The sequence below is a fragment of the Sebastes fasciatus genome, chromosome 7 (genome assembly GCF_043250625.1).
Source record: "Sebastes fasciatus isolate fSebFas1 chromosome 7, fSebFas1.pri, whole genome shotgun sequence".
NCBI classification, from domain to species: Eukaryota; Metazoa; Chordata; class Actinopteri; order Perciformes; family Sebastidae; genus Sebastes; species Sebastes fasciatus.
In genome coordinates this window covers 8,334,860-8,362,178 of record NC_133801.1, presented here as the reverse complement: position 1 = coordinate 8,362,178, position 27,319 = coordinate 8,334,860, and the positions used below count along the sequence as shown (strand labels likewise).

The following is a 27,319-nucleotide window of genomic DNA, read 5'->3' as shown; positions in this document are numbered from 1 at the left end:
TATTTAGCCTCCTTCGTGACAAGCTAGTATGACATGGTTGGTACCAATGGATTCCTTAGGCCCGTCGAATTTTTAAGAGGTTAATTAAAAATCACAAGTTGTGTAAAAGAAAATAGTGGCGTTAAAACGAATTTGCGTCAACACGTTATTATCGCTTTAACTTTGACAGCCCTAATTCAATCATGTTTTATATCTATGGTCCTGGCAGAAAATTGGGGTTAAAGCCTCTGTACACCCGCATAGGTGTTTTCAGTTATTCTGGTTGAAGGTGAGCCGGATCTTTGATGGGAATTTATTTGGTCATAAATCCTCATCTACCAATAAGATTGATAAAGGTGTGATTTGTCCCGTCCTAACAGGTGCAACAAAGCTAACAAGAGACTCAGGAAGATGTCACTCAATTACAGTCTATACACACGCCTACACAGTCCTGCAAAAGCTCTAAAAATCGACCACCAAACAGCAGATAGACACAGTTGGTGATTAGCTGGTGAACACAGCAGAGTCATGTGTTTCCTTCAGGAGTTGGTGGAGACCAAAAACAGAGTTAGAAGGGAGTGACTATTGCCGGCCATATTATCTCACCAGTGTTCTTGCTGTTGCTGTTAACATTTCTCCTGATGCAAAGGAAAATGTAAATGAAGGCTACTGCAGGAATGCCCCACTGTTTTTGTTTTTCTTGTGTAGCATAAAGGCACTACAATTACATTTCATTGTGTAACCTTGTGTTGTACAATGACTATAGATGAACCTTGAATATTGGACTTGAGCCCAGATACACCAACCAAACATCAAAACCAGCGGCGACGAAGGCCACCAGTTGCGACGCCTCACGTCTCCTTTGTCTTAGCCAAAAGGTTGCACTGGAACACACCGCAAAGACGACAGCCGACGGCGAACTAACACGTACGTTCAGCGCCTGTATGAGATGAAATAACTCTCCACACCAGCAGGTCGTGGTAGTCTGTATTCGTCATTAAAAAAGGGAAACCGGAAGACCGAGGACAGCGGATATACAAGCCGTTGTTATGATACGAATATGAAACAAAGCTGCGTTTGTCGACCATTTTCACACCACTCTCACTCACCACTTCATTCCAGATGGCTATGTCCATATCCGTGTATTTGAATGATCGGATGAGATGAAGATGAAAAATAAGAAGAGCCTTATGTGTTTTTCCTCTTAACTTTACTTGTACTCACATCCGTTTCTCTTCTCATGCGCTGATTCGTTTAAGTTGACCGTCTGTCACCGACGGTAGCCGCCGCCGCCGCCGCCGCCGCCGCCGCCGCCGCCGCCGCCGCCGCCGCCGCCACCGCCGCCGCCGCCGCCGATTCAACATGTTGAATCCGCTGAAAGCCTCCGACATGGGCAGACTAGGCCGACAGATGCTCACCGACGGCCCCAAACTGTCTGACGGCCGACCGTCGGCTTGGCGTTTCAGGGCCTTTACATTCACCAGAGGGCCAGAAACACGACTCCAACTAAATGAGAATTTTGCTCACCCACTACTACAGCTTGTTTCTAGTTGATGATGAACAATTTGCAAAATGTAATTAAAACTTTTCCCAAGAACACAGTTAAAAAAACACTTATTAAATGCATTTCTTTCCCATTAAACTCAACCTATTTAGAGTTGCGCTCTTACTGTACAACACGTTTTTACTCCACATGCTTAAGGTCCTTGCACACCAAGTCCGTCATTTTCGTATGCGTTGTTTTTTTTATCCGTCATCAAATAAAAAACATTATGCACAGAAATTTTGCACACTGAGTCTGATGTGTTTTATTATTCTATTCATTGTGAAAATTCACAATATGAGACAAAACTGAATTTATTACGTGGGTGCAATGGATAGCACTAGTCCAAAACGGGGCTAATGAATGAATGACATTAGCGAGAATCATCCCCGATTCCAAACTGTTCTGCAATCACCTGCCATAATCTATCTTTAAATTGCACATCTCTGTGGACGGTGGCTCTACAAAGCTCTTTTGCCTTTTGACGGATGTGAAAAACGCAGAAAATCAAACCTGTTACGACAACTTTAATGACGGACGAAAGTTTCGGAGTCGGTGTGCGAACGTGATTGGCATGAGGTCGTATTTATTTTTAAACATGCGACAATTTCAAAATGAAAAATACGGACTAGGTGTGCAAAGGCCTTTACATTGCCCACAATGCCACCGACAGTTCGGATTTTAGCTCTCTTCTTTCTAACTCCACACCCCCACGTTATTTTAATTTCAAGCTGGTAGTCTACAGCCCCAACCGTGAAGTGAAGCACAGCTGTGTACCCACACAAAGAAAAATAAGGAACTGGATTGGATAGAAAATTAGACAATGATGACCAAAGAAAGAGCGTTGTGATATTTAAGGTTATCATCACTTGAAGCAATTAATCAAATACCACGCAGTTACGGCTTTATACAACTTTTTTCACATGTAATTATTTTTTGGATAAACAAATGCTGTTGCTGTATTATTCAACATTTTATCTCCAAAAGAACCTAAATGTAATTTTGGTTAATTAAAATTTTAAATATATCAGCTATACCTCATTCACTTACTCAAGTGTCTCATAAGTTCTGTATGTTGTCTACAGTGTTTTTATTGTGGTGAACATGTTGCATACAAGGCCTTAAAATTACTATCTAACTAAATGTCAACACACATATCTAATATGCATTGTATTGTAATGTACACTTTATTACGGATTCTACTTCACCTGGCTGGTGACATGGCTTTCATTTTCATTTCACCTCATTACATTCTGTAAGCAAAGTTCACACACGGAGAACCCAAAAACTGTGAATAAATTGCTTTATTTAAATGTGTTTATATATGTCTTCAGATGAAACAAAATCAACTATAATGACAACTGCTTTGTTTAAAATACAAATTTATTTTTCTTTTACAGGTGCATAGGGGTTTAGTGAATTTCTCCAAATCATTACAAGACATAATTTCAACAAGAATAAGATAAGCTATTGCAGAACATAGATACTCAGATTGCATAGGTTGAATCCAGATGTGACAGATTTAAAAACTGGCTTCCTTTAAAAAGAGCAGATTGCACCACAGAAAGATTTCTTCTAGCAGACTCTAATCTTGTAGTTGGGCAAGAGGTGGTACAAAAAAACATGCACTACATCTTTATCATGTATGGAGTAGGATAGAGCAGAAAGACACTGAAAGTGTTGTAGTGGTTTTTGTCATCACAGAGGAAACATCCAACAGACAGCCTGACAGCCACCTCTTCCCCAGTATTCAGTTGGAGGGCCACAACTATCGTGGCACTGTCCTCTTGGTCTTGCTTATTTCTTTCACTGGAACCGACCAACACCGTGCCGTTCACCTGCAGACTGGCGCAGGCGGCCAAGGTGTTACCAGGAGAACCAGCGTCACTGTAGATGGTGAGGGCGATGCTGTAGACACCACAGTGCGGAGCAGTGAAAATATTGGTCGACGCATTGTAGCCATCACCCAGGTTGATGAAGACAAAATCGTAGGGGACGAGCCTGTCGTCTGAGAAGGGGCCAAAGCAGGTCATTCTGTCGGCATTGTTCATAGATGAAGAGAAGGCAGTGCGGCTGGCTGGAGATGCAAAGGGGAGCCAACAGGTTGGAAGTTAAAAACAGTAGATCATTATCGTCTCATTAACATTAAGAAAAGTCCAACGTGTGTGTGTGTGTGTGTGTGTGTGTGTGTTTGTGTGCGAGTGTTTTGTTCTTTAAGATGCTTCTATAATCTGCACTCTTTCCTGCTTCGTGTAACTCACCTTCGATGTTGTTGAGACGTTGCGCTGTTTGCATTGTCTCCATCTCCAACGTATTCAGGCTCGTCTCAAAGTACGTCGTCAGCCTGTTCACCTCTTGCACCATCACACAGCAGCCACAAGCACCCTGATCCGTGGTACACTCTAAACACAAACGCGCCAATAAATACACTTGCAGATAAGAATATAATGCAGACACACTGATTATGCACCCAGAATTCCTCACCTCTGCCTTCTTTGGGCGGTGGACTCGGTGTTGGATCGCCCAAATGATTCCAATCATAATGAGCAAGGGCTGCATGCAGCAGGCACATCAGTACAATAGCTGGGGGGAAAAGAGCAAAGGCATGTGATTAGTTGCCTGTTCCTGTATTGTTGTATATCTGAACCATTCTGTAAATGTCTCACCTCTCATGTTGACGGCTTCCGAAGGATGGACTGATGGACTGATCACTAGAGGAAGTGTCCTGGATATATATTTTTTCTCAGAGCCCCTCCCTGGTTACCTCTAAAGTTTATTCCTCCTCTTCTATCATCGCTCCTCCTTGTTTTTGTTTATTTTAATCGTCCGCCCTGTATTCTTTTATAACTGTATAACTGGGGATGTTTTATCGCCATCACCAGGTGCTCTCACTTTCTAAAATCTCACACCCTCCAGGGCTTTGTGTGCTTGGTCACAGGCCAGGTATCACCTATCGTCTGGAACAAGGTGTCAGTCTCATCAGCAGACAGTTTGAAGAGCTGCATGAAAGTTTAAATGCTTCATATGCTGTGCTGATCATTTTTTCTTATCATTTAGAAAGCAGTGCTGTCAATCGATTGAAATATTTAATCACGATTAATTTTTCATCTGTTCTAAATGTACCTTAAAGGGAGATTTGTCAAGTATTTAATACTCTTATTAACATGGGAGTTGACAAATATGCTTTCTTATTGCAAATGCATTTATATATTTATTATTGGGAATCATTAACAACATAAAACAATGACAAATATTGTCTAGATACTGCAGATAATGCAGTACGAATGTCCAGATACTGCCTTTAGCATAAAAAATATGCTCAAATCATAACATGGCAAACTGCAGCCCAACAAGCAACAACAGCTGTCAGTGTGTCAGTGTGCTGACTTGACTATGACTTGCCCCAAACTGCATGTGATTATCACAAAGTGGGCATGTCTGTAAAGGGGAGACTCGTGGGTACCCATAGAACCCATTTTCATTCACATATCTTGAGGTCAGAGGTCAAGGGACCCCTTTGAATACGGCCATGCCAGTTTTTTCCTCGCCAAAATGTAGCCTAACTCTAGAGCGTTATTTAGCCTCCTTGGCGACAAGCTAGTATGACATGGTTGGTATCAATGGGTTCCTTAGGTTTTGTAGTTTCATATGATGCCAGATTGGATTTTTAAGGTTAATTAAAAATCGCAATTGCGTAAGAAATTAGTGGCGTTAAAACGAATTAACGCGTTATTATCACGTTAACTTTGACAGGCCTAGGAGAAAGCCACAAATTAGCACAGCAGCCATATTGATATGTCATTGCAGGGTAAACACAGGTGTAATAAATAACATTCATTATGACCCTGTTCTACCTGTGCTACTCCATCATCCAATGTGACATGCTGGTTGAAGAAGAAGAATTGTTTTATGAAGTAATGAGTGCACTGATCTGCTCATGATTGTCTTTCAGGGATACCGGATCATGTTACTGTGTTAAATAGATAGATATAGATAGATAGATACTTTAGTGATCCAAAATTGGGAAATTATTAAAATAGAAATATAATATAATATATAAAAACAAATAATGAAAAGAGTGATGTTCAAAATGGCTCTATAAAAGGTAGAAATACATAGATGTGTTATAGGTCACATCTCAGTGTCATCTTCACTGCTTTCATTACAGATATGGTGTATATATATATATATATATATATATATATATATAGTATATAGAGATTATAGTCCAACTTTAACTCAAATATATAAATAATAAATAAATTATTTATATATTTGATTTATATAATTTGATACATGATATTTTATTTGTTTAATAAATATATATCTTACTATAGTCACACTCAATTCATTATGGCATGTATTTCATCTCTCTGGATGATCCATTTATCTTCAGTTTCTATGAGTAAGGGTGATTAAAACTGAAATAAAATGTTCAATCAAATGTTTCATAGTGTGTTTGAGAATGATCCCAATCCTGAAAAACATCCTAAAAAGTTACAGTTTTATTATTGTTAATCCAGCATCTCTAATTTATACCTTTTGTATCTTCAGATTCTTTTAGTGGAGATTGAAACGTGACTCACAACGCCAACTAGTTTGTTTGGAAGTCTGGTTTATTTCACTGGTAGGTTTCAGGTACACCAATTTTTTTTTAAATTCTTATATCTATCACAATTTACATCACATCATTTCAGCAAAGGTCAACAGCTGTTACAATGAAAAAGACACCAAAGTTGGATTAAAATTCCCTCAAAAAGCTAATGTGATGATCTCAGGAAGAATAGTGAACCATAGTGATTGTCGGGATGGGCGATAGTACAAAAGATCAGATAGAGATTACAAATCAAGACAGTCACCACGGAAATATTTCATCTAACAGACTCAGAGTTACACAGCCCACAACAGCTACATTTTTCTATATTCCACATCACTGTACAACAGGAAGCCAGTGAAAGTGTTAAAGTTGTTGTGGTCATCGCAGATGGCGCAACCTTCGGGCAGGTTGACCTTCACCTCGTCCCCGGTCTTCAGTTTCACAGACACAACAACAGTGGCACTGTCTTCATCGTCCTGGCCCTTGCGTTCGATGACGCTAGCCACCACTTGGTCGTTTACCAGCAGATTGCCGCAGGCCATCAAGGAGGTTATAGATGAGGAGTAGACGGTGATGGCGAGGCTGTAGACCCCACAGCGGGGAACGGTGAAGATACCGGTGTCCGTATTGTAGCCATCACCCAGGTTAAGGAAGACATTATTGTATTTGATGACGGGGAAGGGGCCAAAGCAGCTCATAATTTCGGTATGGTTTAAACCGACAGAGAAGGCACTGCGGTTGGCTGTAAATGCAGAGAAAGAAGAAATAATCAGGCAAAAGGAATAAAAAAAAGTGGATCAGTTTTGTTCTTTAAGATATTTTGATGATGTTTGTGTGACTTGCGGATGCGTTGCTCACTCATCATATCGTCGAGGGCCATCTTTGGTTTTGCCAGATACTTGGTCATTGCTTCATAGGTTTGGTTAAAGAAACTCTCCATCCTCATCATCTTCTTCTGCATCAGACAGCAGCCACACGACGGCTGATCCTTAAGACACGCTGCACACATACATGAATACATTAGATGGCAGATGAGAGTACATGCAGACACATTGACTATGTATTGACAGAACTTATTTCCATAACAATCTCTCACCGTAGTCTGGGTAGTCATGCTTTCCAGGCCATGTAAACGTATGCTTACTAAAAGCTGCATGCAGCAGACACAGCAACACAATAGCTGGGGGAAAAGAGCAAAAGCACACACCCATAAAACGCTTTGCATTACCATTGCTTTTCTCAGGCGATGAGCCTCTGAACTGCTGTTTCTGCCCTTTTTCTTATGTTGAGGTGCAGAAGCTTCAATAAAAGACCATCCATTAAACAAGTGGCACAATGCTTTGCCAATACACCTTTTTCTCTTTTTTGTTGTTTAATTCTATTTATTAGAAATGTAAACATACAGGTTATCTTACCACATTATGAAAGATTTTGACACTAATAATCAGGATATTTCTAACCCGCACTACTTCCATTGAAAAGACACTGTGGAGTTCATGTTTCCTGTGAAGCTCCAACCATCTCCGTCCTAAATATTATGCCACCGTAGTTGCAACTCGTATCTAGTCTCACCTCTCATGTCGATGCTGGTAAATGACGACGGCTTCAAAAGGATGGCAGATGTGTAGACTGATCATGAGGCAAAAGTCGTTGATATATATTTTTCTGAGAGCCCCTCCCTTGTTACCTTTCATTTTTATTCCTCCCTTTTTGGCATCGCTCCTTCTTGTTTTGTTTTTTTATTGTCCGCCTTATTTGCCCATATAACTTTATAACTGGAGATGTGTTTCTTCATCACTAGGGGCTCTCGTTTTCTAAAAATCTCACACAAGCAGACACACACCCTCCAGGGCTTTGTTGTTGATGCCAACCAGGTATCACCTATCGCCTGAGATGAGGTGCTCTGCATGTGGAGTTCAGTTTTCTCAGTTTTGCAGGGATGTAATTCAGCCCTAATGAAATGATTGAACGACCTACCTACCTGTCTACCTACCTATCTACCTGCCTGCAAGCACATTATGATATGTTTACACTCATAATGGTAATTGTGGGGGCGTGGCTTTAGAGGGAGACCTGAACGGTCAGTGTTGTTGACTTGCCGACTTTCTCGCTAGATTTAGGGACTTTTGGAGCTTGTGCTGCTACTTTCATTGGAAAAGAGTTGGCAACACTGGACTCAGCTTTTTGGTTGGTTAAAATCTAGTGTACTCTTGCTAGTTTCTCAGTATCGACCCTACTTTTAAATAGCCCATGTAAGGGATGCACCAATCTGACTTTTTCAGTCCAGATACCAATCCGATACCAGTGTTTAATTAATAAACTGTCTGGAAGTGACTGGGATCATTCTTTTATATGTAAGGCAATATCAGGCTCGACTTAAACATTGCTTTCCTAACTTTGTAAAACAAAATATAACAAATAAATACATGGATATAACTTTACTGAATTCTTACTTATTATTGAAATAATAAATCGTACACCAGCAACTTGGCAAAAAATCTTTAAAATTAACAGGATTTTAATTCAAGTGTTTAAATGCAGCAAGAAATTGGTCAAAACTTAAACAGGAATTTAAATTCCAGTATTTAAGGTGTATAGTATATAAACGTAGAATTGAATTGAATAAATCAGCCCCATTGTCACCGATACCCGATCCAGCTATTTAAGTCAGTATCGGCCCGATATCCGATCCGGTATCGGTGCATCCCTAGCCCACGCTCATGAGTCAGAGTAGCCTAGGAATGCAAGCCACCAGCCTGCGGATGCAAGTGAGGCCTTGTTCAGACCTGGCATTAACATGCGTCTTGGATGATCCGATCACAAGTGGACAGCTCTAAGTACGCCTGTTCACACCTGGTATTAGAGTGCAGCAGACAATGTGACGTAATATCACCTGTTGAAAGTCAGCGTCGGGCTCGAGCTTGCTCGCTCTAAATAGACATGAACGAGTATCGCTCAAAACAGTGAGGCGACACACGTCAGCTAAAAGCACAATATCACTCTATATTTCATCTGCTTGGCAGTAATGTTAGCTGACCAGACGAAGGTCTCTCCATGAATCACTGCTGATCATAGTGTTGGCTTTTCATGCTTCAGCGCAGGCTGAGGCAGCGGGACTCCGCAGCGAGAAACGTTATCGTCTCCACCCGCAGCCTGAGTGAACAGGGGCGACACCGACACCCAGTCGGTAACGAAACGATAACGTTTCTCTCTGAAGAGCTCCGTCACTTCACAAGACACATGAAACCTCTGTTGGTCTGGAGGAGCTGCAGCAGTTATTTCTGCACAAACGTCCACTGAACATTCACTAGATATTCTCAGAGCTAAACTAACTCTTCTGCATTGTGGAGTGAGCGCACGTTCACGTCTAGAGGTGGAGCGAGCTGAGCGAGAACGCGCGCTGTCTGAGTGAAGGCAGGCAGGCAGAGGAGCAGTGACTCCGGACACATGCGAGCGCGCATGTGTCCCGACCCGATACATTTTTACGCTTAAAAAGTTACAAACAGTCCCTTTAACTAACCAAAAAGCCGAGTCCAGTATTGCCAACTCTTTTCCAATGAAAGTAGCAGCACAAGCTCCAAAAGTCAATAAATCTAGCGAGAAAGTCGGCAAGTCGACAACACTGACAGTCCGTTCAGGTCTGGTAAACTCAAGTAACTCAACACTATTCACTGGAGGACAATGAAACTCTCATTTTACATGTGGCGTAAAACAACTTGTTTGGTCATGCCCTGATTGAAAAAGGCCGACAGATTAGAACGATGTAAACACTGATGGCATGGCTTCTGGGTGCAAAATATCTATCTTGAATTGGGGTTTAAATAATCTGCTGGTATAGAAAACAATTATGCAATGTCAGTGTTCAACGTGTAGTGGACTGCTCAATCTGAGCTCATATCAATGATAACTCTACTGTTATGCCTCTTTTTTTCTATCACATATCTTTAGCGATTTTTAACATAATACATCACTTTTCCAAAATGGGTTGGTTACATCTTTGAAGTCTCCCTCGAGACATCTTCCCCCCCATTCACCCATTTACCCACGTATGAACTGAGTCCTCGGTGTAGATAACAACAAAAATGATAACTTACAAAATGATAATAACAATAACGAAAATAATTTTAAATACTTGTATACATATATACAAATCTCCACTTGCAGAAATGCATACATACTTGCCTGTTTGATTCCAAAACGTAAGGTATAAATCCCATATTTTATGAAAGATATGACTTGTTTGTTTGATCGTGTGTGAGGTGTCTAGCAATAAGACGCTTCACTTGTATTAGGCAAAGGTTAATCAACTTGCGTTCATGAGTTCTCAGGGCCAACGCTTCTGGAATAAGACTAAGGATACAAATCTCTGGGCTTACAGGGATTTTTTTTTTGCGGATGATGTTGGAAATTGTGTTGATTATTCCTTTCCAAAAGTCTTGTATGTGATTACACTTAGGGTTCCTGCTATGCCGCTTTTAAACAAGTTTATCTGAACAAAACGTATTATATTTTCAGTGCTGCCAACTCACAGGTCACAATATAGCGTCGCAAACACAAAAGAAATACAATATCTTTGTGTGTTGATGGGAACACTGAACCGAGTGACCAACTTTCCTCAGGATAGATGATACCTGATCTACATCTACAACAGGAAGCCCTGGAGGGTGTGTGTGTCTGTGAAGCCCCCACTCAAACAGAAATAAGATACGGTATAGAGGTGTATACGTATACAGGTATGAAGGCCCAAAAGGTGGACTATAGGTTTAAAGGGGAGGAGCTATAGAATAGAATTGATGGGAAACATATATAGGTGTGACTCCTGCATCAGTCCATCACACCTTCTGCCTTCCTGAAGCCAATATCTGTTGCCAGCATCAACATGCGAGGTGAGACTAGATATAATAAGAAAAAACTTGTAAAATGTTCTTAATGTCATGACTGTTTCTGGGTTTCATGGTACTTACTTTTTGCTCTTCTTCTCCCAGCTATTGTATTGCTGTGTCTGTTGGAAGTAGCCTTCGGCCAGGATGCTCAGTACGACTGGGGCGGACCTGCAGATGTCGACCCCAACGTGGCTAATGGTGAGCGTTTTTTCACAAAATAAATGAAGCCATGGGACATAGTCAATAGCTGTGTTTCCATTCACATTAGAAAAGCTGAATGGAAATGGCAAAAAATTACGCTCGCTTGAGGGTGATGCGCTTGATGGTAGGTTTATAGGTTTTAGAAACGCATTTGCCGAATAAATTCTGACATAGTGAACATTTAAATCACATGACTGATCAGCTGATCGGTGTTTTCCTGGATATTCCCATAATGTGCGAATGCTTGTCTTCGTCTCTGGACAACATGAAACATGGCCAATAGAGTGCTGCAGGAATGAAAACCCAGAAATGAGTTAGCATTTTAGCACTTCCGGTTCCTTTGTTCGGTAGTCAATGGGATTTAGTTAGATGCCTGAAATAAGGTCTGTTGTTAACACAAGCTTGAGAGATTTTAACGTTTTGTTCTACAATATAAAATACGTCAGTAAATATACCATTCGTGAATTTTGAAGCCTTGCTAACAAGTGGCTAAATGAGATTACTAAACGTCATCACGCCGACTCGTCCGCCTCTACAACCTTGTTGTGTATACTCGCACTCATGCGACCATGGTGTAGTTAATTTATAGCCTAATGGAACGTGTAAGTATCATAAACCCAGGGCGATGCTAACTTCCTGGTTGGCCTACAGAAATACGTCATCCCTGGAGCACTCTATACCAGCTGACATGAAAGATCAATTCAAACTTGCCCAATTGAAACAAAATCCTGAAGACCCTTATATTATATTGATTCCTTGGACAACGATACGATATTTGCTGATACCGTGAAGTCTGCCACGATATGAGTTCTATTCGATTCAATTCAGGGGCGATCAATATGAGGCGATATCAAACGTCCATTTAACATAATCAGTTACATTTATATCAACTCACAAAAAACAACTAAAAAATTATTTGACAATTTTATTATTGGGCTTTGTAGGAAGGAGGTGCACTTGGATGGAAATTCTGACAGATGTGCCATGGGAATTTCAAAATAAAGGCGTATCTTAAAGATATGTATCGATGTTCTCACTTTGCATCGATGATATTGGATCGTTGTCGATCATTGAATCGATATATCGATCTAGAACTACACCCCTAGTAGATGGGTTAGATGGCCAAGCTGACTTGTTTTGTTTCCGGTTCGCAACCTCTTCTAGCAACTACTAGCTATGCGTAGCCCATAGCACCAACTTCTGAGTTTATTCGCTCCAAACCAGTTAATGGAAACGTGCCTAATTCGCATTTTCTTTTTTTGCGGCATTTAAAAAGTTTGCTTAAAATTTGCTTGACAATTGAATGGAAACACGGCTAATGTGTCTGCACGCACTCTCATCTGCAACCTATACTGTGTTTCTGTGTCCTCAGCGTGTCTTACTGACCAGGGGTCGTGCGGCTGCTGTCTGATGCAGCAGCAGATGCACAGGATGACGACGTTCTTTAACACGAGCCTCAAGGCGCTTGAGAAGGAACTGATGGAAACACAGTCCGTCCTCAACAATGTCAGAGGTGAGGCATGAGTTATACAAATCAGAGAGTGAAGGTCATCAAACTAAAGAATAAAATTGTTCTCCACACGTTCTGTCACCCAATTAGGGTTTTTTCCAAATGTAACTTCATGTTTTTCTCTGCATCTCCAGCCAGCCGTAGTGCCTTCTCTGTCGCTCTAAACAATGCCGACAGAATTACCTGCTTTGGCCCCTTCCGCGACGACAGGCTCATCGCCTACAAAAATGTCTTCATCAACCTGGGTAATAACTACAATGCGGACACCGGTATCTTCACTGCCCCGCGCTCTGGTGTCTACAGCCTCGCCCTCACCGTCTACAGCGACGCTGGCTCTCCTGGTAACAGCTTGGCCGCCTGCGCCAATCTGCAGGTGAACGGCCAAGTGATGGCAGGACCCAGAGATAAAAATATGCAAGACCAAGAGGACAGTGCCACTATTGTTGTGGCCGTCCAACTGATGGCTGGGGACAGAGTGTCTGTCAACCTGCCCATTGGATGTTTCCTCTGCGATGACAGCAACCACTATAACACTTTCACTGGTTTCCTGCTGTATGCTACTGACTAAGTTAGAGAAATGTAGCTGCTCTGGGATTTGTACCAACTGAGTCTGATATATGAAATATTTCTGTGGTTGTGCTCTGTAGCCCTTAATGTATCTGCTCTTTTGTACTGTCGTCCATCCCAACACAATGCTCTTATCTTAGTCTTATTTCATCATGTTCCACTATCCTAACTCATTATTATCTTCTTGACAGAAGCAAGTACATTTTCTAATGTTTGAAGCCTTTTCAAAACATAAGAAATAACATTTCAAAATGTTACTATTGTCCATGTTCTGACCTTCCTCACAACTGATTAATGTCATACAGCCTGTGTATCTTTGTTCTTGTAACTGAAAATATGTCACTTACTGATTTTATGTGACATAAATCGTGATTGAAATATGTGATATACCTGTAAAATCGCAAAAAAATAAATCAGGATTCAAAACAAAATAGTAGCGTTATGAAGTATTTTGTTTTAATCTTAATAATTAAAAAAGTCAAAAGATTTAGCACTGCACCCTTAAGACATTGTTGGACTCTTGGTGGACAGATATCAACTTTTTTATTCCACACATTTGTCTTCTTTGTCAAAACCTGGCTCCCAACATTACCCACGATGCAACTCAACAGTTCATTCAGAGATTCGGGGGTGTTATGCCATGGTTGCCAACTTTGGTTACCTGGCTGGAGTGAGATTTTGATGACTTGGCTAAATCGCACGGGTGCTGCGCCACGCCGCACCGCACAATATAACACAAATCATGACAATCACACTGTACATTGTCCGATACGGTACACACAGTGCATATGTTCTAGAAAAAAGTTCTTCTAAAGTTTAAAAAAATATCAACAATAGCTTTTTATTGTAGATTACGGTCATTCTTAAAGTGATTTAAAAGTCAGTGGTGAGTTATTTTTGTTCTTTGTGAACCACATGGCTAAGTTGTGTTGTGGTCTCATCATATTTTAAGTCGTATACTTATTGTTGTTTTGTTTATCTGTTCAAAATGTACCTTAATGGGAGATTTGTCAAGTATTTAATATACTTACCAACATGAGAGTGGGCAAATATGCTTGTTTAATGCAAATGTATGTGTATATTTATTATTGGAAACCAATTAACAACACAAAACAATGACAGATATTGTCCAGAAACCCTCACAGGTAGCTACTGGAGGTACAAGAAAGATATTTTGCACCCAGAAGCCATGCCATCAGTGTTTATATCGTTCTAATCTGTCCACCTTTTTCAATCAGGGCATGACAAAACAAGTTGTTTTGCACCACATGTAAAATGAGAGTTTCATTGTCCTCCTGTGAATAGTGTTGAGTTACTTGAGTTTACTAGCACAAAGCAATGCTACTGCTTATGAGTGTTTGGATCAAGAGAGAAACGGCAAACAAATTGTTTCCTCCCCGAGAGCAACGAGTGAGGTGGAGGTGAGAATTTGAGTCTTAATCAATCTTTGATTGAATGCAAATCAGGACTCAATGAATAATACCCTTAGCTGTGTCAAGAGATAGAAATGGGTGGACAAAACACCAATGAAGGTCAATTTTGCAAATCCATGTGGGAATGCTAAAGATACTACAGATAACTTAAGAATGGAAGGGGAGCTTAAAAGCATCCAGGTCACCGAAGTGTCGGGATCAAAGATAAGATCAGCAGTACTCTGGTTATTGCTTTTAGTCACATAAGAAGGAATCTGTATTATACAATTCACACTAATACTGAGGGCTACTCAAACCGTCAACAACGCTTTAGGTTAACCTTCATCTCAAAAGAGTATGTTTAAAAAAAGAAGAATAAAAGAAATATGTGTTTTCTGCTCTTTTATTCACTTATAAAGTCATTTTTTGAAAATATACATCACACCAATAAAAGCTGGTGCAAAAAGAATATTTTGAGAACCAGACATTCCTGAACATTTATCTCATTTAGCTCATTTACTTCCTTATTTAAACTGTCACATGCTTCCAACCAGACAATCAGGTTATATAACAAAAAAACAACAACCCATCCTTCATATACATCTCAATCCAATTGACAAACAGCCACTGTAGCTCCTACTCCTGCCCAGAACCTGAACCCTGGGTGCAGTGGGCCTGTGAACTGGCTCTGGTGCTGGTGGATCAGATCAGCCTGGTTGTGGGTGATGCGGTAAAAGGCCAGAACCCCCGCATGCTGGTCCAGATAGACGCCGATCCGCCGGGCCTTAGTCGAGCCCAGCAGTTTTTCCTGGCCGTCGTGCCAGAAGGAGAAGCCGGTCCCCGACCAGTACAGACTCCAAGACAAAGTATTGTGGCCCAAACGGCTGTTGTCATCAGAACCCTTACGCTCTATCTCATTGTAGGCCACGCCGATGGTGATCTGCATGGGGGAGGCAGGAAAAAACTTGATTAGGAGGCTGCAAATGGCTGCAACGGGTAACAGTTTGTCTTCAGGGTGGTGCTTTGGGCCAATGTCAGCACGCTAACATGCTCACAGTAACAATGTTAACATGCTGATGTTTAGCAGGTGGTGTTTTTAGTGTGTCAGCACGCTAACATGGACACAATACCAATGCTAACATGCTGATGTTTAGCAGGTAGTGTTTTTAGTATGTTTGCTTGCTAACAGAGCACTAAACGCAGTACACAGTACAACTGAGGCTGATGGAAAAGTCATTCGTTTTGCAGTTATTTAGTCAAATAGTACTTTTAGTGTTGGACAAATTCAAATTTTGAAAGGATGATGAAAAGTTAAGGGATCTCTAAATTTGTCACTATTCATCCTGACACTCAAAACCACAAATGTGAGCCTATGGAGGAAAAGTCAGGGGATCGCCAAAGTCATTAGGATTCATCGTTTGGTGACCGTGAATGTCTGTACCAGATTTCATGACCGTCCATGCAGTAGTTGAGATATAAAACCAAGTTGCTAGTAATCAGGGAATGCATATCAGTAGTTATTTTGAATTATAAACGGGTAAAATATATATATATTATCAGTACCCTGAAGTTTAATGGTTTGGTTAGAGGGAATGTGGGTCATAATCAGTGCTCATCACATTAAACTACGATGATCTTGCAGCATGAAATGCAACATTTTGGGATGTGTGAGGACATAAGTATAATAAAATACAGATTCAAATCAGTTTAAACTGATCTGCTTCTTTTAAAATCGGGGTATATTTAGGAGCAAATCTGTAAAAAAAAAAACTAAAACAATGAGCATTTTGATATTAACGTTTAGCAAGGGGATGTGAGATATAATATTGAGTCCAGCTTTCATTGTTCTATTTGCCTCTCACATTTGAATTTGTCACCTTCTGTTACTGGATATGTGTTTAAATTGTTATTCGGGCTAACAGGACTCAAAAATCAACAGACCCTGAATCCACAGGTCTCAGTTGTGGTCCGATTTAGTGCTCTAAGTTAATATAAAAGTCTTGCAAACTTAGCAATGATCTCCAATTATATATTGTATGAAGCATAGCTGAAACCATGCATTCCCCCGCTGATATACCTTCTTGCCAGTCCACTCCACCTCCCAGTAGTAGGGGCTTCCTCCCAGGGCCTCTCTGCAGAGAACCTGTCTCCAGAAGTGGAAGCGCTCAGGATGGTCCGGTAGGTTCAGGTTCTCAGCCCGCATCGTGGCCTTATGACCTCCCTCCGACAGCTGCACGTGGCGATACACCGTGTTGGCGTCCATCGTGGGTTCGAAGCGAACTGAAGGAAGAGGATGCGTTTTAGTAAAGACACACCCAAAGGTTTTGAACCTGTGTTCTGTTTCATATAGTGGAGTATGATGGACTCACACTTCAGCATTTCTTCTCTTGTCTTTGGTTCTGGATTAACAAGTCCCACGGTTGTTACAGGAGGTGCTAAGAGGGGAAAAAACAAATATATCAAATCATGAGTCGTCTACACTTTGTACTTCTCCAAGGGGAAGTAGTTGATTGAGCTTTTGATGCTTTTTTTTTTACCTTGAGATTGAGGAGGAGGTAAGGGTGGAGGGGGGGCTGAAGCTTCATGTTCAGAGAGATGGGGGGGGACATAGAAAAAGGTAAACCAAATGAAATCTCAACTCTATGACATCTAACATCACTGAAATGTTTTTCATGTACTGTAGCAGGCTTTCTTATTCTTACCTTGACGACTCACAGGACGTTTTAATGAATCGTCATGCCCTGAGGAGGAAAAGGAATGAATAGATGAAGCAAAATAAGGGCTGTCAATATATTAAAATATTTTATCGCGATTAATCGCATAACTGTCCATCGCAAATTAATCACACAGTTTTGTTCAAAATGTACCTTAAAGGGAGATTCGTCAAGTATTTAAAACTCTTATCAACATGGGAGTGGGCAAATATGCTGCTTTATGCAAATGTATGTATATATTTATTATTGGAAATCAATTAACAACACAAAACAATGACAATTATTGTCCAGAAACCCTCACAGGTACTGCTTTTAGCATAACAAATATGCTCAAATCATAACATGGCAAACTCAAACTCAACAGGCAACAACAGCTGTCAGTGTGTCAGTGTGCTGACTTGACTATGACTTGCCACAAACTGCATGTGATTATCATAAAGTGGGCATGTCTGTAAAGGGGAGACTCGTGGGTACCCATAGAACCATTTTCATTCACATATCTTGAAGTCAGAGGTCAAGGGACCCCTTTGTAAATGGCCATGACAGTTTTTCCTCGCCACAATTTAGCATACGTTTGGAGCGTTATTTAACCTCCTTAACGACGTTAGTATGACATGCGTTAAAGAAATTAGTTGCGTTAAAACAAATTTGTGCTAACGTGTTATTCTCACGTTAACTTTGACAGCCCTAAGCAAAATATAACGAGCCACAGACATACAGTATGTGAAGTTTCTATGGTAACTTACATTGAGGTCGTGGAGGTGGCAAAGGTGGAGATTCTGTCTTCATCTCATTCACTACAGGAAAGAGCAGATGAGTTGTGAGAAACACATCTGAAGGCGTCCTTTTCATTAGTTTAAACAAACTTGTCCTCAGCTTGAACGTGTTTTGTGCTTGTGCCCCACTGGGTGATTTTAAGTTAACGTACCTGTGTTTTGTGTGGTGGCCTGACCACTGTTATCAGCTGCTGTCATTTCTGCTGCTGCTGCTGCTTCATCATTGGGTGTTGAAGCCGCATTATCAGGATTCACTACAAAGAAAAGGAACGTTTTGACTGACTGAAGAAGAGAAGAGAAGAGAGGCGAGGAGGAAAGAAGACTGACCTATTGTGACGATCTTGGCCAAACTGGTTTTGCAGAGTTCCTGTATTGACTCTTGCAGTTCTTTCATGGCCGAGCGGACGGAGGCCACCACCGCTTCCTCCTGACTCAGTATTGACTCTTCTCTGGCACCGGTCTGACCCGGCGGCACCATGGAGAGGAAATTCTTCAGAATAAATCACACAAAGAATTGCAATTAAAAGCAGCAGCTCTCATTTTATAGACGATGTTATTCTTTATTTATCCAAATTAAATCCATCTCCCTCACACTAATTACCTTCAAGAAGTAGATGTGGTCCTGCGTGTCGGCCAGCCGGCTCAGCTCCTCGCTCTTCCAGCGCAGCGGTGCCACCTCCTGCTCCAGTCTGTGGATCTGCCCCTCCACCCGGCTGCCTAAGGAGGTCTTGTGTGCGTCGAGGGCCTCGCCGACCTGGATGCCTGTTAGGTTCACGCTCTTGACGAGGTCAGAGAACAAATCTGTGCTCTCTTGCTCCAGAGCCTGCACCAAGGCCTGGGAGTGCACAGGGAGGACAAAGACGTCAGAAATGGTGACTCAGTACAAAGGTTTCTCCACCAAACAATCATAACTTTTACCTTACCTTGTGTTGGCGGGCAACATGTGGGAGCTCCACAAGCCTCCTCTCAGTTTCCTGGATTCTCTTCTGTATGTCTACCTGCATCTGAACCAGCTCTTTCTAGACACACACAGACCACACATATCATCATACATGGCTTAGGATAGAAGTGATGGACCTAGGCTGCGGTCAAAAAGTATTTTTTGTTTAGGAAGGTTCCTAACAAAGTGAAATGACCTGCAAGTATCTGGTAGCAGCCATGATAAGAGCTGTTTGAATTCTCTAAAAATGCTAAGGAAAGGTGCTTCAAAGCTTCCTTTCTTGTCTCCTTTAGCATAGTATACACTGGACCATCCTGAAAAGAAAGAAGATAATGCCGCTCTACAATTGCTTGTGGCCGCAACATTTGCCCATCTTGCATAGATTTAACAATTATTTTCATACAGTCATACTAATACTAATTGGGATTATTGTTGATAAATATGAGTGGAGAGTAACAACCATTTTGTTTCACTATATTTCTATTTATTTATTTAGAAAAAGTAACACATAACTAAAAAATAGAAGAACTAGAAGTGCACTCAGAGAGCGCATACCTCCGCCAAGGCAGGTTTCATGTACGTCGTGCCGAGCAAAAGGTCAATAAACAAATAATCTACATAAATATATTACGTCCGAAAAGGAGTTGGAAGAAGTATACATTTAAAGGTTCTACTCCTTTTCCATAACTCAAAAATTAGCTTTATCCTATAGACTTCTGTGACTGGTAACCTGTATTCCTTTTTTCATTTCAATTCCAACCTTAGTAATGAAGTAATATTTTTCAACGGCTGCCCACGTTAGATAGGTTAATCCTTTATTATATGTTGATGTAAAGTGTTACAGCAGCAGAAAGACCTGCGGTATCTCACTTTCACACCGCGGGTGAACTGAAAGAGCTATTTAAGAACAAACTGGGCGAACATGCGCCTTTTGTAGTCCATCTTTGGAACATTGTAGTTTCACCACAGCAGACCTGCGTCAATAACATCCGCCGCCGTCGCATCATAATTACGGATCCTAGTGTGAGTGCTGTTGGATTCTCTTGTCTTTTCCTAAGTCCTTATGAATTCTCCTTCACATCTTTCCTTGACCTCATGACCTTTTCCAATCGAGGTCAAGGAAAAGACACCTTTTTTTTTTTTTTTTTTACTTTTCAACCGCAGCCCTAGATTGTAATTTGAGATGAGTCATTTGTGATGTTACAAAATCTTTTGGCCTTAAAGACGAGGAAGAACACTTCCACACAGGAATGCACATTAAAAACAATTTGACAAGTACTTCAAGTTCAGCCACATTTTGGAAAGAGTACACTTGTGAGAACACAGTTGTTGATTCACCTCCACCTCATCTTACACACCCAGACAAAACTACAAAATAGCATTGATTATATACATCACCCTGGTGATATTTGCCTTGTCGATTAGGCTACGTACCTGTCTTTCCTTCCTCTCTTCCTGTGGTTTGAGCACACGGTGTCCCTGGTGTCCATGCTGGCAACACACCTCACAGATGCACTCCTTGTCTTCATGGCAAAACAGCTCCAGGGGTCGGTTGTGTTGAGGGCAGGTCATGGGGTCGACCGTGGGAAGCTGAGGGTATATGCTGCCCTGTCGCGGCCCTATAGCTGGTAGGATCTCCAGGTAGATAGGAATCGACGGCGGGGCAGAGGAGACAGCTGCGGAGGAGCTTTGCTTGAGGCTGTTGGTTCTAAGTTTCTCCATCGCCTCCACTAGCAGGGTGCTCTTGGCCAGGGAGGGTCGAGGTTTGAAGACCTGCCTGCACTGGGGACAGCTGTACTCACACTTGCTGTCTTTCTTATCCCAGTGGCTCTGGATACAGGCCAAGCAGTATGAATGTCCACAAGGTAGAGTGGCCGGGTCCTTCAGGGTGACCAGGCATACTGAGCAGACAAAGGTCTCCTCTTCAGACCAGGCTGAGGCCATGTGGTACCGGCTGGAACGGAGGAGGATGAGCTGGAGTTCGTGGAGGTCAAACCTGGAGGTTCCCTGTTTGAATTCAGAACTAGAAAATAATACAAGTCTTTTAAATGAAAGCAAAGACAAGCAAGCAAGGCTGAAATGTCACCTCACATGAAACTTGTGCTGCTTAAAACCTGAGACAGCGTGGACTCAGGGTGGAGCAGGTAAAACAGGTGGGGTGAGGAGTTTCTCGCTGATGTCATAGGTGCTTCCCAGGTTGCCAAATGATGTTAGGCCTCATTACTATCAACGTTATGTCACTGTGAAAATTAACTAATGACCTGGCAATAACAATGGAACCATAATATTAAGAGTTCAGAAGAGAGTGATGTAAGGGGATCCTTAGATTTTAAAACCATATTGAACATGTGTTTTAGTCTATAGGCCTGGTTAATGTGCAGTGCAATGAGGACAGACTGGTTTTTCACCTGCTCTGAAGGCTTGACTAGTGATGCAAATGTGCAAACAATGAAGGGTTTTCCCCATGATTTCATCAGTAAATAACGTAAATATTCTGTCTCACCCTCATCCTCTGTTTATTAAGTAAACACAAGCTGAGGAATTGTGAAATAAGTTTGGTTTGACGAACTGCAACTTTTGTGAGACTGAGATTGAAACTACTGATCATCTGTTATTCCACTGTATATATATTCTGCAGCATTCTGGGAAGATTTGCAGGACTGGCTGTCAACCAAAATCCAACTACTCGCTCCTCTCACAAGAGAAAATATTGTGTTTGGTATTAACATGAAGGACATTAAGAGTGACTTGATATTGAACAATCTGATACTGCTTGCAAATGTTTTCATCCATGTATAGGGACCTTGTGGACAATCATCTCAGTGCTTTAAGACTAATGCAAGGACAACATGCAAAGTCTCTCCTCAGAGCTTATGAAGAACTGAACATATATGATGATGACCCCTATAGAGCTACTACGGAAGAGTGCAGTCTTATTATTATTTAATTATTTATGCATTTATTTTTTTGTTCCTTTAATTATTTTCTACCCTCTTTTATTGTTATTATATTATTTTTTATAATTTAAGTTATCTTTCCTATCCAATTGTGCCTTGTATGTTAGAAGTATTGAGTTCAGATTACAATGCCTTAATATTTGTAAATTAATTATATTCAATCAAAAGAAATAAAAAAAAAGTTTGGTGTGACGTCACCACAGCGCAGTGAGGGCAACAGTGACGCGCATGAAGCCACTGAGCGCCATCTTGACTAGTGGCAGCCGGCTAGCTAGCTGGGCTGCTGTTGATTCAACTCTCAAGGTGAGTGTTTTCAGCTTTCTAATTACATTCAAATGGGGTCATTGGCGTGTTATCATTGGCATCATGTCGTATCTTCCCTTTGACCACTTTTAAAGTTTAACTTTGGGACCTTGCTTTGTGTTTTTGACAGTTTCATGCTAATGGTTTAGCAGGCTAATGCTAGTTAGCATACACTTCATCTGTTATTAGAGCCAAAGAAGAGCAGACAGCTACTAAACCAGCTTTATGTAGTTCTAGTTTGCAGAAGAGAAGCGAACTAACCCAGTACTTTAACGTGATTTGACTTTTAAAATGTTCTTAACAACGCTAACAAAACGCAGCTAAGCTAACTAGCTAGCTTTATAGCTTCTGAGATGCATGACTGGCTTTTATTTGCACAAATCCAAGTATATAAAAGTGAAACCTTTAGGTTTAATGTGTTTCATTCTGAGTTTCTTTCTTACATAAAAGCCCTTAAAGTCATGAAAAACAAAAATGCATTGAAACGTCTTAGTATAACAGAAGGATATGAATTACAGGTACAGCCCTTCATTTAATGTATTATTATCTTTTACTCTAATGCAATGATCTATGAGCCATGTTGTTTGTAAATTTGAATGTGTTTAATAAAATTAAATAAAAAATTTTTTTGCAACTGTAGTTTGTCAAAGTTTGACAGTTTGAACTGATAAACTAAAGGTCGAGCAAACTTAGTCACTAACAGCTGAACTTTGGGGGTTTGGAGAATTGAAGTTAAGATGAAATAAGTTCACTGGATCTGCACAGCTTTAAGCTGATGGTAAGACTAAAGTATCACAGTGGTGATTGTTAAATGTGGGTAAACTTCTGCTCTCAGATCAGCCTGGTTTTTGACCTCACATTAATCATCACTCTGCAGGTGGAGCCATTTATGCTTCATTTATGCTGCCAAACAATCACTTGCTAGTGTAATTTGCTGATGAGCCTCATTGACTAACTGTCTTTGTATGTTTCTGTTTCTTTTTCTAGGATGTTTAGAGGCCACCAGGTCCTGGTTGGGTCTTGTCCCTTAAGGCCATTGCTGCTATTGAGAGAATCCCACCTCTCTGCTTTCTCTGAGCGCACTGCTGCTGGATGGCAGGCTGCAAGAGATGTGAAGAGAAGGAGATATGAAGGGATCCGTGGAAGTAAAGAGGGGTCATCATACTCCGGAGAGACTGAATCCCGTTCAACACAGCTGTCTCTGTTTAAATGTGTTAATCAGAAGCTGAGAGAGGCTTCATTTCAAAACCTCTCATCCAAAAAGGACATTTTGTCCAGCCATCGTCACCTCCCTCAGGTTTCTGCCTCTGCAAAAGCCAGACAAGCATCTGACTCTTGGAAATGTGCTGTAGTCAAGGATGCAGGTCAAAACCTCAAAGCTGTGAGCACTTACCGGGAATGTTTAATCAACACAACTTGCCTTCAACCCTGGAGAAGAAGGCCTTGGGACACTTGCCAACCTTCACTCACCTATAAGACTCAGTGTAACCTCCTTCAAAGCCATTCATATTGCAGACAGCACTTTGTTCGACCTTTCAGCTCAACGACACATACGCCATGGATTTTGAACCACTTAAGACAACGACCCTGCAGCCTCTCTTCTCACAAAACCAGAGCCGTTCATCAGGCTGCCCCGCGTGTGGCAGACGGTTGGAGAGACTGTCTATCGCTGGAGAATGAAAACAGGTGTCGACAGAGCCTGGGGCCCAACTTGAAGCTGTACGAGGTGGACAAGGCGAGAAGGGGGGCAAGTCAGAGCCAGGGAAAGAACCAGGGGAGATGGGCGTCAGTCCTGGTCTCTCTGTGCTCTGTTGAGGGGGAGCCGGCGTTTCTCTTCACTCTGCGTTCCAGCACACTGAAGGGCAGGCACAAGGGAGATGTCAGGTAAGTGGCAGGCTAGAAACGACATTGTTTTAAAACTCCAGTAGAGAAGATATTATATGTATCTGTTCTCATTTCCACTCATTTGTAGCTTTGCAGGAGGAAAGAGTGATCCATCAGATAGAGACGTGGTGGCCACGGCGTTGAGGGAAGCCAGGGAGGAGCTGGGTGTTCCTGTGGCAACAGAAAAGGTCTGGGGCATCCTGAAACCTCTCAGGGACATGGTGAGTGCAAGTGCTGTCATGTCTTTCAAGAGTAGAAGCACACTTTGCACATCTTAATGAGACAGGTGCGTAGGAGAGGGACGAGTAGATAAAAAAGTTGCTAAAGAAACTCCTGCACAATGTCTAACTTCCAATCATACATTTATTTGCAATGTTTCGGTGCTAGACCTTTTGCCCGATGAAGGTCTAGCACCAAAACGTCGCAAATACAAGTATGATTGTAACAGTTTATGGTTTTGTGTCACTTACACAGATACTAATCATTATTTCAAAACGTTTCTCATGTTGAATACAAAATCTATCTGCTTCTGATGCTGTTTGTGTCTTTGGTCTCTCTCATCAGTCAGGTATGGTGATCGCCCCGGTGCTGGCTAACCTCGGCCCCTTAGAGGAGTTGTCCTTCAAACCAAACCCTGGAGAGGTACAGTCGTCCTATTTTTAGCACTACCTTTATTTTATATCTGCTTGAGAGGGGCAGGTTTTGTTTCTGAACATGATGAAGATGATGGTTATGTATTTAGTAAGTCATGTTTTATCCAGTTTGTCAGGGAATTTTTCCATAACATACTAGTAAAAAGCAGATTTAAAAAAAAGTGTCTGCCTTTTGTAGGTGTATGTCACACCACAGTCTAATGAAAGCTAGAGGTATATTATAGTCAGTTTATTTGCAGTATTGTTCCAATGATCTCCAGGGGTGATTTGGGTTCATATCATCTACCCAAACACTCAGAATACAATCCAGCCTGCAGCTTTTATCATCCGTCCATTTCTTGCCAGTTAGTTTGGATTTGTTGAAGTGGGGTAGTATGTATATTCCTGCATTCTGTGAGGTAAAATTACTGCTTTTGTGAGTGGAGTCTGGTGACTTTGAAGATCACAATATAAGGGCTGTCTGACGGCGAGGTAAATCGGCTGTGGATGGGAGCAGCAGAAAAACATATTTTAGCATCAGTTTAAGTGTACGCTATATTTAGAATATCTTCACAGCTTTACCTCGCCATCAGAAAGCTCTTTCCGACGGGGGACTGAAGCCGTTATATTGTGGTTTTCAAAGCTACCAGACCAGACTCCATTCACAAAAACAGTCTTTTTACACAGCAGTTGCTGGTCTACCCCTGCATCGATCGGTAAGTTTGTTTGACTGTAAGGATGTATATATATACTGTACTTGTAGCAACGTCATCATGCAGAAACCTACATCCTAAAAAAACAAGACCCGCCCTTTAAATATAAAATACACCTCTTTTCTGGTTGGTTTCAATTTGAACCAAAGTTGTAAACTGTGCTTCCTTTGCCTGTATTTGTCCCAGGTGGAGGAGATTTTTACCCTGTCTTTGTCCCACTTGTGCAAACCTCAGAACTGCGGCTACACACACTTCCGCACCGGCAACAAGTACGGATACACCCTCCCAGTGTTTCGTAACGGGAAGCATCGGGTGTGGGGTCTGACGGCCGTCGCCCTAGACCACACCCTGAAACTCATTGTCCCTCCTTAGCAGCTCAAAGCCATTTCTTTACAGCAATAAAGCACATCTATAATGTGACTCAAAGATTTGATTATGACAAAATGTGCAATCAAGCTTTGTGTAGCAAAATCATCTCAGTAATCAGTGTGAATACAGAATATTTTCATTTATGAAGTTAAATTCCTTTCTAGTCAGGAGAAGGGTTTTTCCACTTGTGCACTCTCTGAGCCTCGGGTGTATGATGAATGGAGAGGTGCATAAAGGTGGTGGCCAGCTGTGATGATGTCACAGATAAAGAAGTAACAACATGCCAATACTTTATTGCACCTGATTGATTCTTACCTGAACACTATCAGTATTTCTATATTATGGACTGCTTTAATTTTCAAATGATTACAAATCCTTATTTAATTCAACTTGAAATCTTCTGTTACCAATTCATTTAATTTTAACAAGTTAAATCAACCGAGATAACTTTTATCATTTGAGTTTCCCATGAGGCTTGTGTTTGTTGCATTTTATCACGTGGACTCAGTGAGGCACAGAGATCAGGTTTCCAGTGTGATTCAGCTCATACCCATTTTATCTCACACTAGATCAAATCTGGACTGAAATGACAAAAGCACACATCATGTGGTGAACAATGCAATAAAAGTTGTTTTAAAGGTATTCTCTGTATTGTCTATTCTTTCTTAAAGGTACAGTGTGTAGGATTTGGCAGCATCTAGTGGTGTTATTGCAGATTGCAATCAACTGAGTACCCATCCGCTCACTCCTCCCTTTCCTAGGCTGCGGTAACGTGTGCCATCCTTACCACAAAAACACCTTTTTAGGAGCAACAGATGGCGGCTGGCGATACCACGGTTTTGCACTCTGCGGCTCACATTACTGCAGTTTCATATGCCTGTCGGTGTGTCCTTCACATAACGTAAAAACTGGTAATTCTCTCTCTGGAGCCAGTGTTTGGTTTGTTGATGCGGCTGTAGCTCAGTGGGTAGAGTGGTTCTATAACCGCAAGGTTGGCGGATCGACCCCTGGTTCCTACTGTCTCCATGTTGTCCTTGACTTAGACACTTAACCCCAAGTTCCTCCCCAGGTGCTTTACAGCAGCTCATTGCTCCTTAGGATGGGTTAAATGCAGAGGTCAAATTTCATGTATGTACAGTATGTGACGAATCTAATAAACATTTAAGTTTATTGTCTGTTCTGGGTTAGTGTAGAAACATGATGGAGCAACATGGCGGACTCTGTGAAGAGGACCCGCTCCCTCTGTAGATATGAAGGACTCATTCTAAGCTAACGAAAACAACGATTCTTAGTTTCAGGTGATTATTCACTAATGAATATTATATTCCATTTCTGCTAA

The 27,319-nt window shown here is 41.4% G+C and overlaps 5 protein-coding genes across 10 annotated transcripts; 2 read left to right on the top strand and 3 right to left on the bottom strand.

The window, feature by feature from the left end:
• Window positions 1-1,369: 1,369 nt before the first annotated feature.
• LOC141771274 (complement C1q-like protein 4) lies at window positions 1,370-4,330 on the bottom strand. Its single transcript, XM_074641340.1, has 4 exons — window positions 4,189-4,330; window positions 4,007-4,105; window positions 3,784-3,924; window positions 1,370-3,599 (listed from the first exon to the last, which is right to left on the bottom strand). The coding sequence occupies exons 1-4, from the start codon at window positions 4,193-4,195 to the stop codon at window positions 3,151-3,153; spliced, it is 696 nt and encodes a 231-aa protein (XP_074497441.1). The 5' UTR covers window positions 4,196-4,330; the 3' UTR covers window positions 1,370-3,150.
• cbln20 (cerebellin 20) lies at window positions 3,493-13,684 on the top strand. Its single transcript, XM_074641343.1, has 5 exons — window positions 3,493-3,625; window positions 6,077-6,149; window positions 11,105-11,200; window positions 12,576-12,716; window positions 12,848-13,684. The coding sequence occupies exons 4-5, from the start codon at window positions 12,614-12,616 to the stop codon at window positions 13,279-13,281; spliced, it is 537 nt and encodes a 178-aa protein (XP_074497444.1). The 5' UTR covers window positions 3,493-3,625; window positions 6,077-6,149; window positions 11,105-11,200; window positions 12,576-12,613; the 3' UTR covers window positions 13,282-13,684.
• LOC141771275 (complement C1q-like protein 3) lies at window positions 6,129-8,590 on the bottom strand. The gene is made up of 4 exons (XM_074641341.1): window positions 7,692-8,590; window positions 7,216-7,299; window positions 6,978-7,118; window positions 6,129-6,861 (listed from the first exon to the last, which is right to left on the bottom strand). Exons 1-4 carry the CDS (start codon window positions 7,696-7,698, stop codon window positions 6,431-6,433), a joined length of 663 nt encoding a protein of 220 aa, XP_074497442.1. The 5' UTR covers window positions 7,699-8,590; the 3' UTR covers window positions 6,129-6,430.
• A 1,395-nt stretch (window positions 13,685-15,079) lies between the features above and the next one.
• On the bottom strand, window positions 15,080-21,623 carry ftr86 (finTRIM family, member 86). Of its 4 annotated transcripts, XM_074641371.1 has the most exons (12): window positions 21,214-21,623; window positions 20,557-21,129; window positions 19,106-19,201; window positions 18,784-19,017; window positions 18,510-18,672; window positions 18,335-18,436; window positions 18,153-18,203; window positions 17,395-17,433; window positions 17,230-17,271; window positions 17,062-17,127; window positions 16,770-16,972; window positions 15,080-15,632 (listed from the first exon to the last, which is right to left on the bottom strand). In XM_074641371.1, the coding sequence occupies exons 2-12, from the start codon at window positions 21,064-21,066 to the stop codon at window positions 15,297-15,299; spliced, it is 1,842 nt and encodes a 613-aa protein (XP_074497472.1). In that variant the 5' UTR covers window positions 21,067-21,129; window positions 21,214-21,623; the 3' UTR covers window positions 15,080-15,296. The 4 variants fall into 4 exon arrangements, with proteins under 4 accessions (XP_074497472.1, XP_074497471.1, XP_074497473.1 ...); XM_074641370.1 differs by having other exon boundaries at window positions 20,557-21,622; XM_074641372.1 differs by lacking the exon at window positions 17,230-17,271 and having other exon boundaries at window positions 20,557-21,622.
• Window positions 21,624-22,232: 609 nt separating this feature from the next.
• On the top strand, window positions 22,233-26,622 carry nudt8 (nudix hydrolase 8). 3 transcript variants are annotated; one of them, XR_012594703.1, is made up of 5 exons: window positions 22,233-22,382; window positions 23,370-24,266; window positions 24,355-24,487; window positions 24,831-25,473; window positions 25,554-26,622. XR_012594703.1 is itself a non-coding variant. In XM_074641377.1 (5 exons), exons 2-5 carry the CDS (start codon window positions 23,371-23,373, stop codon window positions 25,981-25,983), a joined length of 1,245 nt encoding a protein of 414 aa, XP_074497478.1. In that variant the 5' UTR covers window positions 22,233-22,382; window position 23,370; the 3' UTR covers window positions 25,984-26,622. The 3 variants fall into 3 exon arrangements, 2 of the variants coding, with proteins under 2 accessions (XP_074497478.1, XP_074497477.1); XM_074641377.1 differs by having other exon boundaries at window positions 24,831-24,908; window positions 25,846-26,622; XM_074641376.1 differs by having other exon boundaries at window positions 24,831-24,908; window positions 25,798-26,622.
• The last annotated feature ends 697 nt before the right edge of the window (window positions 26,623-27,319 follow it).

Coding starts and splice junctions, on each gene's coding strand:
- LOC141771274 (XM_074641340.1), bottom strand. Junction 3,925..4,006: donor ACCGCCCAAAGAAGGCAGAG/GTGAGGAATTCT, acceptor GTTTGTGTTTAG/AGTGTACCACGGATCAGGGT. Junction 3,600..3,783: donor ACGTCTCAACAACATCGAAG/GTGAGTTACACG, acceptor TTGCATCTCCAG/CCAGCCGCACTGCCTTCTCT.
- LOC141771275 (XM_074641341.1), bottom strand. Junction 7,119..7,215: donor GCATGACTACCCAGACTACG/GTGAGAGATTGT, acceptor GTATGTGTGCAG/CGTGTCTTAAGGATCAGCCG. Junction 6,862..6,977: donor GGCCCTCGACGATATGATGA/GTGAGCAACGCA, acceptor CTGCATTTACAG/CCAACCGCAGTGCCTTCTCT.
- cbln20 (XM_074641343.1), top strand. CDS start 12,614: ATGCAGCAGCAGATGCACAGGATGACGACGTTCTTTAACACGAGCCTC. Junction 12,717..12,847: donor CGTCCTCAACAATGTCAGAG/GTGAGGCATGAG, acceptor CTGCATCTCCAG/CCAGCCGTAGTGCCTTCTCT.
- ftr86 (XM_074641371.1), bottom strand. CDS start 21,066: ATGGCCTCAGCCTGGTCTGAAGAGGAGACCTTTGTCTGCTCAGTATGC. Junction 18,204..18,334: donor GGCCACCACACAAAACACAG/GTACGTTAACTT, acceptor TCTTTCCTGTAG/TGAATGAGATGAAGACAGAA. Junction 17,272..17,394: donor ACGTCCTGTGAGTCGTCAAG/GTAAGAATAAGA, acceptor CTGAACATGAAG/CTTCAGCCCCCCCTCCACCC.
- nudt8 (XM_074641376.1), top strand. CDS start 23,371: ATGTTTAGAGGCCACCAGGTCCTGGTTGGGTCTTGTCCCTTAAGGCCA. Junction 24,267..24,354: donor AGGCACAAGGGAGATGTCAG/GTAAGTGGCAGG, acceptor ACTCATTTGTAG/CTTTGCAGGAGGAAAGAGTG. Junction 24,909..25,797: donor TCAAACCAAACCCTGGAGAG/GTACAGTCGTCC, acceptor TATTTGTCCCAG/GTGGAGGAGATTTTTACCCT.